Source organism: Pleuronectes platessa, chromosome 11 (genome assembly GCF_947347685.1).
Source record: "Pleuronectes platessa chromosome 11, fPlePla1.1, whole genome shotgun sequence".
NCBI classification, from domain to species: Eukaryota; Metazoa; Chordata; class Actinopteri; order Pleuronectiformes; family Pleuronectidae; genus Pleuronectes; species Pleuronectes platessa.
This window is the reverse complement of record NC_070636.1, coordinates 14,183,135-14,197,246: the sequence shown is the minus strand read 5'-3', so window position 1 is coordinate 14,197,246 and position 14,112 is coordinate 14,183,135. Positions and strand designations below refer to the sequence as shown.

Here is a 14,112-nt window from a genome sequence, read left to right as displayed (position 1 = left end):
TTTTAATAGAGCCAGGCTGCATATTTCTCATCAACAGAAAGCAGGGGGTCCTTGGATACAAGGCTCTCCTCTGTATTCCTCCCTTATGCTGCTGCACAGTGGGACAACTAATGGCTTTTTACCCGTGCCCAGGGGCAAACCAGATGAGTTAGGAGGAACCTTGGCGCTCTAATTTCTTTGAAGTTTTCCGAATGTCACGCATTCTGATATTTGGTTTTAAATAAAAGATGCCTTTCATTTTTGGAGCCACGGTGCTACTCCGAGGTGCATTTAGCAACAAGCAACAGGGTGAAGGGCTGAGAGAAAGAGCTATGCACCACATTCATCTTTGCTCACTCGAGCGCCAGCACTACAGAGAAAGTAACAGCACCGAGAAAGTAACTGGTATCAGAGAGAACTCTTCATTTCTTGCCCTTTCAGTGACATCTGCCCCCCCCCCCCCCCCCCCGTTTATCTCTGAATGGAAATTATTCGAAGCTGCTTTTGCTATATACTCAATATACCATTATACTGTCTAAAATGAACCCGGAGGACCGTGATTGTTTATTCAACAGGATCTTCTCTATTCAAATCGACATTTACTCAGTCACAGCCCCCCTTTTTTCAAACATAGCTGTTGAATGTGGCTGAAGGAGGCTGACAGCTTCTATCTATGGGGTCAAGTTAAACAGAAATAATTTAACCTCCATTTCTCCATTGTCTGGTGTGTGCTTTCCAAATATTTGAGCGCTTCCAATTTTGACATTTCTTTTGTCATTGTCTTGATTCTGTCCCAGTGTCTTATTTTTTGTGACCTTTTTGTGAACTTGTGATTATTTGTTTGGAATTGTGTTTCTGTTATGGATCTTTTAAAAATAGTTTCTGTTGTATGGACCTTTATGTCACAGACTAATAATCTTCCTGTATCTTTGTAACCTCTAGAAACAGGTTTTTCATGTGAATATGCAGAGTCTGTAGGTGAAAGCTAACGGCTTTCATTCATTTTAACACCTACAAAAAGTATCACTGTTTGTATTTTGTGTGGAGAAATGTTCGACACGTCTGATAAAAGAAACTAGTCAGACTGTAAACAGTGAACGGAGAATGGATGACGAATTGTATGCGTTTAAATATAGCAATAATCAGAAAAATGTATTCCCAGTAGGGAAAATGCATGTGACGTCAACTCGGAACAAAAACTTGGCAAGTCTGCAATTTTGAACACACCGAAGTCGGAACAACGACTTCACAGCTCAGGAAATTGGAACTTCCGAGGAGCACGTGAACACACAGTTAGTCTTCCCCTGGATATCCACTGTCGACATTGGCCCCAAAATATTGGCCGTGGACCCAGAGGCTAATTTGTCTTGACAGAATAGCTGTGATTGCACTATGAGTTCTTTATTTCCTGTTTTACTTTGAAGTGTTTTTCCTTGTGTGTACTTCTCACTTTACTCTCCGTCTTTGTCTTATTTCCCTTCCCTTATTAGTTTCACCTCCGTCTTGTTTACTCATGTGTTAAATCCCCATGTTTCCCCTTCCTATTGCCAGTACATCTTCCCCTGTCAGTGTTCCTGATGTGATCTTTATGAGTTTAGGATCAAGCCGTGTTTTTCTTCCCTTCAGCCTTTGTGATTTTTGGACAAGATTATTTATTGGAACTTTCCTCGTGTCTAGTCTCCATTTGGGACGACAGCTTTCAGCGTTACAGATTTATCTTGTATTACCTGTGCCCAATTTACATATTTCAAAAGAAATATACCCTTGCACAATATCAGCCATGAAAGGAGGTTGGCATGAGCTAAATACCTGAAGGCGGCATGTAGGCTGGACCTTGTGCGTTACCCATAGCTGAGCTGTTGTTGCTCGCTGGCTGGCTGTAGGGGACGGTGGTGGCCATAGTGCTTGCTTGGCTGATGCCGGGGCCTGGATAGCTGCCCTGCCTACCACACAGAGAGGAGAAAGAGGGAAGTGGATATGGAAGAGATGATTTAGGTTTAGTTCCATAATGTGATGGCAGGCTGTGGAGACATAAGTGTGTAACAAGGAACACTGCAGAAGAACAGAAGTCACAAACTGGTACAAGATGATATCTGGCAGTATGTACTCAGACATTACTGTATGAACCGTATGGCGTGTGTATCTGAAAGTCACAATAAACAGCAACATACAGCAAACATCTCTTCCAAAAGATTGACGAATTCGTGCAGCATTAGAAAAACAAAAAATCTCTGCTATCCTCCCTTCTTTTCTCTCCCCTTCCACAAATCTGCCCTTCCCTGCATCCCCCCCCCCCCCGCCTCCCTCTCCCTCTCCCACAAGTCATAATTTAACTAATTAAGGTGTGCTTTTGGAGAGGATCATGTTATTTGTTACCATGGTGACAGGAGAAATCAATCCCGCTCAATCTCTCTCCCTCAGCCTCCCCCCCTCTCTCTCAGGCAGCTCATCACATGGTGATGCAAGTGACATCAGAGGGGCTTATCTGCAACCTGCTGAATGCTAGCCATTCGTGTGTGTGTGTGTGTGTGTGAGTGTGTGTGTTTGTGTGTGCGTGTGTTTGTGTGTGTTTGTGTGTGATTGAAGGCAGAGTCTATCGTTGCATGCCATGCAGGCCAAAGCCTGTGACATGGAGGCTGAAAGGGAACACCATGTTGGGAACAATTTGGTCTATCTCCTGCTGACTCAAGATTATTTCCTGGACAACCACAAAAAAAAGAGGGGAGACAGATGGAGAGAAAAGACACAGAGATGAACAGAGGGAGAGAGAGAGGCCTAAAAGATCAAGAAAATAAGTGAAAGCAGGTGGAAGCCTGAGACAGCAGGATGAAAAGAGGAGAGGAGAGGAAATGAGGACGACAGCTGAGGACGACAGCTGAGGACGTCAAATAGGAGTAAGGGTGAATGTGAAGGAAGGAAAAGATGGAATGAGAGCTGGAAGGAAGGAAGGATGGAAGAGTATCTGGCACAAATTGCAGCACAGTTTTATGTGGACAAAAAGAAAAATACTATGCGGATTTATGTCAGTCAATTCCCTCCTAACTGGCATCTTTCTCTGGTTCACACACTCAAAGACACAAATCATAATACCTCATGTTGGAACCGATACACATAGCCTAAGAGGAGGGATCGGCTTGGTAAACCTCCCCATAATCTCATCTCACAGATGTAATTAGTCATAGAGCACGGCTGATGATACATATGTAATCCCTCTACGGGGGCCGAGGTGCACAGGGGAGCTCCATGGCAAAGAAACAAGCTCGCACCAAATCCACACTTATCTGGCCCCATTTCCCTATAATGAGGGAAAGTATAGACTCCTTCATTTGCTGCCTACATGTTCCCTATAAAGCTCTGAGTGAGTCAAGACACAGAAATAAATTTACCTTTTAATTGCTGCACCTTCTCTCGCGAGCGGAAATGTGTTCTGCATGCAAATGCCACACAAAAAGACAGAAACGATAAGCCGGCAAGGAAAAATAAGTTTAGAGATACCACATGCCTGTGGAGCTCATTTATCCATCCATAATGTAAAAACACCCCTCACCCACCTTGAGGAATATAAGCACAAGCTCTCTTGTGAATAGTGAAACATCCAAATCAACAACAACAACAACAGTGGTTGGAGGTTTTCGACTGTGGCACTCTCCCATTATGACTAATTCATGTCATAAAAAAGCCCATTAGAAAGCACTTGATGGAGGCACTGCACAGCGTTTAATCACACTTAATATATGCATGTGCCGCTATCAGGGGAAGAAAAAAAAAAAACCCGGCACAGAACATTCATCTTGCTCTCAGGCACCTTTGTGCTGGGGAAGAAAAAAGCATCCTGTTGCAGCAGAGAGGGAGAGAAAGAGTGAGTGAAGGGAAGGAGAGAGAGAAAGCGGGGCAAAGACGAGGAGGGATGGAAACAGAGGAAGTGGAGGCCTTGGAAGAAAGGACAGAAAGATGGAGGGAGGGAAACTAGGGCCCGAGAAGCCAGAGTAGGGTTTGCATGGGTCCCTGGCAGACCGGGTGGGGGTGGGGGTAGTTTCAGCTCAGGGCCCCAGAGCTAGGTAATCGCTGTTCCATGAGAATAAGCTGAGAGAACACACACACACAAACACACACACACACACACACACACACACACACACACACACACACACACACACACACACACACACACACACACACCCACAAACAAACTTCCCAAACACCATCAGGCCAGGGTTCTTTCATTTTGTTGTCTCGGTGTGGCCTGAGGAGAAAGTGAGAAAGAAACAGGGCTGGAAAACTCTCACCCGAGTTTTCTTGAAAAGTTACAGAATTTTGACACAGCATCACATACAGAGACGGACAGACACGACATATATATATATAATGAAAAGCAAAAAAGCCATCATCACACACCTTGGAAATGCATTAATTAAACACACCTTGGTCACACACTTCAAAAGGAAAACTACTTTTCTATTGTTCAAACACACCCTTGTTTTATTCCCTAATCCTAAACACAGACACACACACACATGCTAATGCACACACTGCACGCACACACACACACACACACACACACACACACACACACACACACACACACACACACACACACACACACACACACACACACACACACACACACACACACACACACACACACACACAACCATATCTCTCCTCTTGTTATTCAGTTCACATGTGTGAAGGGCATCAGAGAAGGCCACTATCACACTGTGGGCAGAGTGTGTGTGTGTGTGTGTGTGTGTGTATGAGTGTGTCCTTGTGTTCATGTGCAGGGTGTGTGCTGTTGCCAAGGGGACGCCATGGTTACGAGGTGCCAGCCAACCAGCTGACGGTGTCTCTCTAGAAGTGGCAGCATCTTTGTCCTTCATTCGCGGTGACAGGCCGCGCCGATGCCTCCCAGCGCTGCTAACCGGACGAGACAGCAGAAGTGCTGGGACTGCAGGAGTGTGTGATGGCTGAGCGGCCCTCCCTATCGATCCCTCGGCTGTGTGTGTGTAAGAGTGTGGAGAAGAAAGTGAGGGGAAAAGAGAGAGGCTGCTGGATGGAAGGATGGAGTGGATCGGCTGGAGGCCATGAATTATATATGGACCCAATCTGTTCTCAGGGCAGCTTGTGCTCATAGCTCCTCCAAACTCCTGACTCAACTCAGCACAGAGACAAACACATGCACAGACAGAGGGGAGACCAGAATAAGTCCTCCACAAAAAAATAAAAGGACAGCTTTTAACATATTAAATCCAGAGAAAAGCTACTCTTCTCCCTCCCCTCCTTCTCAAACATCAAACAGCTCAGGATGGATGGAGGAGAAGCCATTTATTTTGCCCATCTAATGAAAGCAGAGCGCTCCGCAGCACTGCCAAGACTGCGAGCGACAAAGCGCCACAGGCAGCATCCTCCGTTCTTGACATTCAAGCGCTGCTCTTATTTATTTAGCAAATTTACTTACTAAGGAGGTCAGAAATGAATTATTTGGCAAGGATTTGCCTGGGAGCACTCTCCTCTCCTCTCTTCTTCCCTCTTCCAACATTTTTCTCTCTTCAATTTCCCTTTGATTTACGGCTCTTTTTTTTCTTTCTCTGAGCTTTGCTCTTCCTCCACTAAGTGCTTATTTTTTCGACAGCGCCCGTTCCTATAGCTCCAGGAACTTTTTGTAGAGTGTCGCCGGCAGCGCTGGAAAGTCATTTGAAAAGCCAATTCTGTCTTTAGAAGCTGCTGCCAAGAAAAGCTTATACCTTTTAATACTTTCTGTTCTCTCCTCTTTTCCCAAAATTCCCCAGCATCAATCCCCAAGCCCGTAAAATATTTTCTTCCACACCTTTCCCCCAAACAAACTCGTACCTCCTCCACACTGACAGGCCTGACATTGTGTGAGTTATTTGAACATGTCAAAATTCATACGCTACAGCTCGTCATCCTGGCAACTGGCAGCCTATAGTGTCCCCAACATGTCAACAAGCTGACATGAAACAGATTAACACAATTTTCTGATCGACCAGAATTTGTGAAATAAGCTAAAAGTGCACAAACAAGTAACATATAGATGTTATACTTTTTCAGAAGTAAACCAGTGGAAGAAATTCCTAGATTTCCAAATGATCCTTCTGCTTAAACTTTAAGTAGAGTGACTGGATTATTTTCCCTGATTCCAAAACTCTGAAGGTCAACACTGTTTCCTCTCAACCACCAATCAAACTGATTAACCGATAAAAGCGGAACATTAGTTTCAGATTTCAATCGGTTGGCGGAGGAGAAACTCTGAGAGGGCTTGAGGGAAAACCCACTCACGCCTCACTTTATGAAGATTTAATCAGGACCCTCGCCTGCAGCCATGGGATACGAGAAGTGGCCCTCCTCCGTTCATTCGGCATTCTTTTCACTCAGGGTAATGAAGCCGAAGTGTGTCTACAAGTGTGTGAGGGTGTGTGTGAGTCAGGGGAGGATGGATATGGGGGATTAGAGGTGGAAATTTAGAGGGATTATTGGTGGGGAAAGAAGAGAAGGGAGGTGTTGAAGAAAAAAGAGGGAGAGAAGGAGCGAGCAGCCTGCTAGCCACTGATTTAGAAGGTCGTGAGTGGGCGTCCATGGCAGTTCACACAGGGTTGATGCATCAAAGAGCGAAAACTAGACATGTGCTACGACTAACAACTTGTTTCGCAGACAGGGAGGAACTAGGTCTGAATGTTTCAGAATGTTGCGCTGAGATCTGGAGAGCAAACGGGGTAGTGGAGCCTTTAACTGCAGGTTTTTCGTAGGCCAATTTTCTCCTGATCTCCCTCAGATGTTCTAAAGTGGGATCTGAGGAAGAAAAACATAACAAGGCTGCGCTTGAGACAGCGGAGAACAAAAAGCAAATTGGGAGGAAGAAAGACAGAGGGAGATAAAACAGTCTGGGTAGGATAACAGAGCTGCACAGCGACGGAGAGGAAGATACAGTTGGGAGAGTTGGTAAAAAAGAGTGAAACAGGTGGGAGGAGAGAGAACAGAAAGGGAAGTGATGAAAGAGGTAAAATGAGCGACAGCAGACAAGAATAACAGTGAGGGTGAGACAAGCAGCAAAGAAACTGGAGTTTTCTGCAAAAGTGTTCATTGCAACAAAAAAAATGTGCTCTTTTTTCTGTTTAAACTAGTAAAAAATACTTCCTGTCAAATATTCTATTAGTAAAATATGCTATTATCAATATCCTGAATAAAGAAGAAGGCAGAAATTTGGTTCAGATTAGTGAAAACCAATATTGTCAGCCAGCTGGCAGACTTTTCTTTTTTTTTTTACACCTGCTAGTCATATATTAGTCTTCTGCTGATATGAATATCCAGCGTCTGCTAGGTTTTTTCTCCAGCGAATGTTTTGCTTTGAATAAAGACAGGAGCAGCCTGGAAGTTAACATGCACAATGTTATAAGATGAACTGAACTGGCTTGCTATTATTAAGTTATACGCCTGTTCTTATTGGAAAGCTGCTTCACGTTCACCTTTAACAATTTATTCAGCCGCTGAGTTGTCCACTAAAAGGGAGTAAACCCCACCCCGTGTGGAGCATCAGTTTAACCCCACCACTTCCCTCTACACCAAACGCTATAACTCTACATCTACAAACAACCCCCCTAAAGGCTCATATTAACAGCAACAGCAACCAACACTGAAGAGAGTAAGACAAGAGAGACTTCCAGTAGAAAGTAATAAATAAAAAGCTGCTTTATGAAATGAAATGTGAAATGTGATCAACACTGATGATCCTAAACACTGCAAAGACCAGGAACCCACAAACGCTTTCACAGTCAACAGTGAATCAATGGAAAGATGGAGAAATAGATGAAGACACAAAAATAGACATTTTAGAAAAATTAAACAAGCAGAGAAAGTCTTCTCCTCCAGCAGCACCACGGAGAGAGTGACACCTCTGGCGTCTTGGTGACTGTGAGCGGAGACTGACAGGCGGTCTGATTGGTCCCAGCAGTGAGGATCGTGTCGTGCCACTTCTTATTGACAGCGCAGCCATCTCTTAATAGCAGCGCCGCCCCCCCAGATGCACCTTAATTAATCACGTATACTGTCTGCCGCCCCTCCGCGAAAAATGTAGACACAAAGCACACAGGAAGGTGTATGTGCTTCTTTGTGGTTGCATTTATAGTGACTAACACATGCTGAAGATGATAATGACTGCAGCGATGATGATGAAGCTGATGATGGCAATTACGACGACAACAGCGATGACTCTTCTTGTTTTGCTCGCAGAGGGGGAGCGTGTGAGAAATATCATGTTCACTTTCAGTTCTGCTGAGCTTGAAACATTCACACAAACACGTTCACTTATAAACAGTTTGTGTTAAAGATACAAACATGCATCATGAGGGTGGCACACCTACCTATGGTGCTGTGAGTGTGAGGATGACAGGATGCATGGGTGATAAGATCTGAGTGGAGGTGAAGGTTGTGGACGGGTGGACACAGGGTGGGGTGCAGGCCAGTGGTTGGAGGTGGGTGGGGTCAGCTCCATCTGTGCTGGGGACCTTACATACGAGGGCCGCCTTCAGCAATCAACAAGAACCCCCCATGATAAAAAGAGAAATTTCATCTGAAACATCATCACTGGCTCACAGTCTGACTCATGCATCATGAGAAATGAACATTGACACATGTTAATCTGCCACCTCAGCCTGCTCCCACGATGCATCATCATCAAAAACTGCACACTGATTGGAGGAAGCGCAGAAACCCACCCTCCCTCTCTGAAGGCGACCATGTTTCCACAAGTTCAGCGAAAGTTTACTGCCCACAAAATCCCACAACGGCCCTAGCCTCCTAGGCTACAAAGACTCATATATTCAAAGCTCCAACCCTGATGGAAAAATAATATCTCTTAACTCATATACCTTTATAGCATCAAAGGGCTCTGTATTTGTGTTGAGGCGCTTGGTGTCACCTCCATCTCTAGTGTGTTCACTGTTAAACCTATGGTTCGCTTTTTCTTCTTTTTTATGTTTTGACAGTATTCAACCCATACAGTCTACTCACAAGCCAATATATCTCTTTCTGCAACAAACGGCACTTGGTGTATAGTGCGAGCTATCAAAATGTCAGGCACTTTATGAGATGTGTGAAAATAGGGATAGTTCTGCAAATGGCTCATAGATGTGTGGAACCCCTGAGAACCAACTCACGCCAGCACATCTGAAAAGACTTTGAAAAAGGAGGAAAAAGAGACTAACTCTGTGGCAAAGAAACTCTCTGTGGTGCTTTTGAGTGCACGTCCTCAGAGACAACCTGCAAGAGATAGTAAGTGATATAAGAAAAAGATGCTTGCTGTCCTCTAATTTTAGCCTACCACTTTTTCTGGGTGAGGTAAAAAAAAAGCCTCAGTCCCTCAGAAGAATTTAGGCCATTTCCATTGGAGTGGCACCATTACACAGTTCTTCATTCAAGATCAGTTTTAGGACCAATTAGGGGCTCGAACAATTATTCACACAAAACCATACAAAGAGATAAAAAGCCATATAGACCAATTAGAGAAAAAAAAACAGCTAGAAAATATTAAAATACAATATTTATTACATGAATCAGACCTCCTGTCCTTGCTGTGCTCTTACCTGTTGTGTGTTGAGTTGGCAGATCCCAGCACCACAGCGGCTCCTGTCTCCTGAACCTTGCGGTTAGAGCTACCCAAAGACGGAGGACCCATCCCTGGCCCAGCTGGCTGAGGCATGCTGGGAGAGCTGGGAGCCATTGGCGGATAAACCCTATTCTGGTTGCTCGGGCCATGGCTGCGTCCCACAGGTATGGGCTGGCCGGGACCCTGACCGTGCATAGGGCTGGTAGCATTCATACCCAGGCTGTTGGGGCCAGGGCCGCTGTAGCTGGCACTGGCCGTCCCGCTGTAGTTAGAGGGACGGGGGTAGTTACCTGGAAAAAGACAACCAACGAATAAGCTCACAAATACTTAAAATCATTTAAAATGTCAGTATTCCACAAAAAATTTCAGTGAAAAGGTAAAACATGGGACATTTTACCTCCCACATGAATTTGATCGATTGGTTGCAAGAATGACAGAAAATGGCTGCTGTGAAATACTGTAGTTGCAGATTGGTGCCATGAATCATTTCATTTGAGGGAAATGGAGTGTTTATCAAGTGTGTGTCAGCGGATACACTTATACCTACAACAGTGACACATACAACAATTTCATCCATCAGAAAATAATGCGCTGACAGATGAGGAATGAGGAATTCAAAGTGCTGAAGTAAATTCTGATTCACCACCTCTATAACCTCCCGTGGACGCAGGAAGAAACACTATATGGGCTGTGATCTGGCGACATTGCAGATTGCTGGATGGCTCTGGGAACAATTGCCAAGCTTAAGGCCGACTTTGTGAAACACTTGAGAGGAGCTCTAATCTGCAGTAAATGCTTTCTTGCTGGCCCGGAGTGCCACCAGGCCCCGGTGCCAGGAGCTTTCCTAAGGCACACTTAAACCCCTTCATTTTGGCTACAAAAGCCCGGCTTGCCTCCAACACCAACTGTAATAAGAGCTGAGAGAGAATCACCATGCTATCAAAAACAACATGTTCACCTAAAACACACCTACTGTACGTGCAAGTGCACCACACATCCACACAAAGAGCGCATCACATTGTATTGCCTCTGCAGGCACTGGGCCTTTTCCACTGGGATATTCCCTCCCTCGGACAAATCCCCTGCAAAATAGAAATGGAAAATGTGGCATCCTCCATTGTGAAGGGGGCTATTTATTTTGATTTGATTAAGGTAGCTTTAGTTGGGCCTCACTGCTTAATCCTCTGAGAATTTGTCTGGAAAAGGGGATCAAGTCCCTTTAAAACCTGAAGGCTTTTCCGCACGCTGAAACGAGGGAAAGTTGAATGACAATATTCCACACTTGCTGGGGGAAGGATGGGACTCCGAAAAATGTAAATGGCTTCTCAGTGTCCTCGAGCTGCTTCGGTGAAGACACTTTCCACATGACATAAGCCTGCGAGTCCGACAGAGGGAGAGCGCAGGAGGAAGCGGCTCAGGGCGGTGGCGGAAAGAAGACAGGAAGACAGGCAGACAGAAGAAGGGGAAGGGGGAACAAACTCCTGCCCCTCAACCCCCAAGATAGGATTTATATTGAATCAAAAATAAAAGTCTTTCCCATAAAAGTCAGCAGCTCCAGTTGAATTTGTCCAGAAATTGTGATGAAATCTACTGTGGGAGATGGGAAGAGAAGAGGCGGATTATTTCTGGGCAGGCTTTGTTGAGGCGGTGAGCTGAGTAAGGCTGACACCTGTCAAGGGTTTTGGGGCTATAATAGGGAAGCGTTCAGGAAGAAAGGGTGTCTGCTAACGAACACAGGAGGATACGTATGGTGCATGTGTGTGTGTGCGTGTCCATCTGCTTGTCTGAGTAAATGCATAAATATTACGTCGTCACACACCAGTGAAAGTGGCATTTCCATGTTATTTGCGGCGTACAGCGCTGTGGAAAATCTGGGGAGCGTAGGCTTACAGCCACCTTCCTTTATCGTGCTGCCTGGACAGTTTGCTGCAGATGAACGAGGCCCCAGTCAATGACCCCTCTCAACCCTCTTTGGACAGCTGCTGAGCCCCCATGTCATGGCTGCCTGCCCAACATTTCTCAGTGGCCTGGGTGGACACTTTGTGATTTTTGGCTCTTGTGACAGACTGAGGCTCCAGCACACCTCCCTGGGAGTTGTTTATATCACAAAGTCTCATTTGGACAGTCTGCATGTTTCCCCCTGTCTTCAGCAAACTGGCCAAAAGTGGGAGTGAGAGTCTGGAAGTTTCCATGTGACTGGTTTCAGCTTTACTGGGGGAGCAGATGAGAAGCCAAATCCAACAGAATTGTGTTCAAAAAAGTATCATTAAGTCACGCAGCATTGAGAGAACTTATCAGTGAGGTTACACTACAATTCGAAAATGTTCTAGTAGTGAGATGCATTTGTCTTGACTGACAAAGGGAAGACTGAGTAGCTGTGGGACTGGATTGATGCTAAGCTTTCCTTGAGAGTCCCGCTCTGTCCTGACAAGAAAGATTCACTTCCTGAAGGATTGGAGCTGTGCCAGAGCACTTCTTCAAGGACAGATAGTGCACTAACCCGCTTTTAAAAGTGACTGACAGATCCACGCCGAAATTAAATGTGTCATTCATGGTTTCTAAAGCTGTGAAAGTGCCATTCAGATTACATTAGACCCTGGATCACTGCAGAGGTCAAAGACAACATGCAGATGACTATAGATAAGATAAGATAAAATTGCATATATAAATATATATAAAGGTGCTGATACAGGCCTCGTATTGACAGAATCCGTTGCATGACGTATTGTACGATTACTATATTTACAGAGCTGAATTGATTAATGAATTCTTATCAGGCAGTATGAGTCGTGAACAGGTGGTGGCATCAACCCAACTTTAATTTTTTTCATTATTTTCTCTATTGTGTTAACTCTTAGAAAAAACACAGTGTAATTAAGAAATAGCACATCCTGGCATTCAAACAGGCCACTTGTGTTATCATTAGCAAACGGTGGCCTACTACTGCACTCACATCTGTTACTGCTTCTCCTCCTTCTCTGGAAACCAATCAAGGAGGGACCAAAGCAAAGGAGGACACAGAGGTTGTCATTTCTTATTTGTCCCATCTTCGCGTCCTTGTGGGTCACTCTTGGTTTCCAGACTGATTCTAAGGCGCTCGGTGCCTTTGGGGAGTTTTGCAGGTATTTATAGCGCAATGGAGGGGAGGAGAAGGAGAGCTCATGGTGCTTCACTCACAATTTCATGGAAATTCCTGGCACGGTCACGCATTCGGCAAACGCTATATATCGTACGCCAGGTTTAATCCCTGCATTCCCGCGGGAGAGCTGGAGTGTGACCGAGCAGATTACCGTCTACTGCTTCCTCAGCAGAGTGGACCGTCCAATGCTAACAGCCGAGGCAGTCATTTCCCCGGCTACGGTGGAGTAAAGTATATGGGTACAGCGATGCAGCCTCCGGATCTGTGAACTCCATCAATAAGGAGTGGAACGCAGATTACATGGCTGCCTGCTTCAGCTCCCAAGGACAGAAGCGCGGGCAGGCTGTCCATGTCCGTGTGCGGCCATACACAAATAAAAGAAATGAATAACAGCATTTTTTGTATCTGTTACTTCTTCTGTGGATGTGGTAGGGGTTGGGGGAAGATTGCAGGGGTGTAGTGTGTCAAGAAGGAGAAGACAACCTGTTACTTCTGTTCCACAATAAGGGTTTCACAAACAAGTTGACTATTAAAACCAAGATTCGACACTGTATCATCATGGACAAGTCATTTATCTTTGGGTTTGGCCCAGTGTAGTATTGAAGCAGTAGCTGTGGCATCTACAGCAAATAAGCAGCAGGGGGGAGTGTTGTTAATGACAAGTCATAGTTGTCATGTCTGATTTTAACACTGCAGTGTGGGCGCAAAAGCAACAGACATGCTGCTAGAGCTGGAAGGAACAGGGCCACAAGACCAGATTCAGATGCTCAATTAGTGTGGAAATTCATAACCAGAGCAGATAAAACCAGCTGCAGTATGTGTAAGGCTGCCCTAAAGTACAAAAAAATCCCAGAACTATGCTTTACCATTTACAGGAGGAAAGTAAACGGAGACAAGCGACAACAGAGAGGACAAGAAATGCAGACGACAATCGGAGATTTCTCTCAACGTCCTTTCACTGAACACCAAACATCAGCTCTCTCTCACACATTGACAAGGGTCAGAAAAATACTCCCACGATTAATTGCCTGGTCAATTTCTTATTGGAAAAAGTTGACAACTACTCCTATCCTATCCAACGTGTGCCTTATGACTGCATACTATGCTGTACTGTGTACTATGTTTTGAGTACTTATTATGCTGCATAATTATATCTTCTGTTTTTGCTAAGTTGTATGTTCTGTATACTTATATGTTTATACCCGGGATCAAAGAGAAACAGCATTTCAATCCCGTCCATATCCTCTACATATGGCAGGAATGACAATAAAGTTGACTTTGATTACCTAATTGATTTCAAGTCAACATTCTAAACCATGGCTGCTATTTATCAATACCAATCTCCTCAATTTTTTCCTTCTAACAGAACTTCATGTTT

General features: G+C 44.8%; 1 protein-coding gene across 1 annotated transcript in view; it reads right to left on the bottom strand.

Moving 5' to 3' along the window:
- arid1b (AT rich interactive domain 1B (SWI1-like)) overlaps nucleotides 1-14,112 on the bottom strand; it is a 112,421-nt gene that overhangs the window by 18,204 nt on the left and 80,105 nt on the right. The window contains exons 6-8 of the mRNA XM_053434874.1: nucleotides 9,573-9,885; nucleotides 8,352-8,513; nucleotides 1,789-1,922 (exon numbers count right to left, since the gene is read on the bottom strand). Of these exons, the coding sequence (XP_053290849.1) occupies nucleotides 1,789-1,922; nucleotides 8,352-8,513; nucleotides 9,573-9,885 (609 nt within the window). The remainder of the gene's footprint in view (nucleotides 1-1,788; nucleotides 1,923-8,351; nucleotides 8,514-9,572; nucleotides 9,886-14,112) is intronic.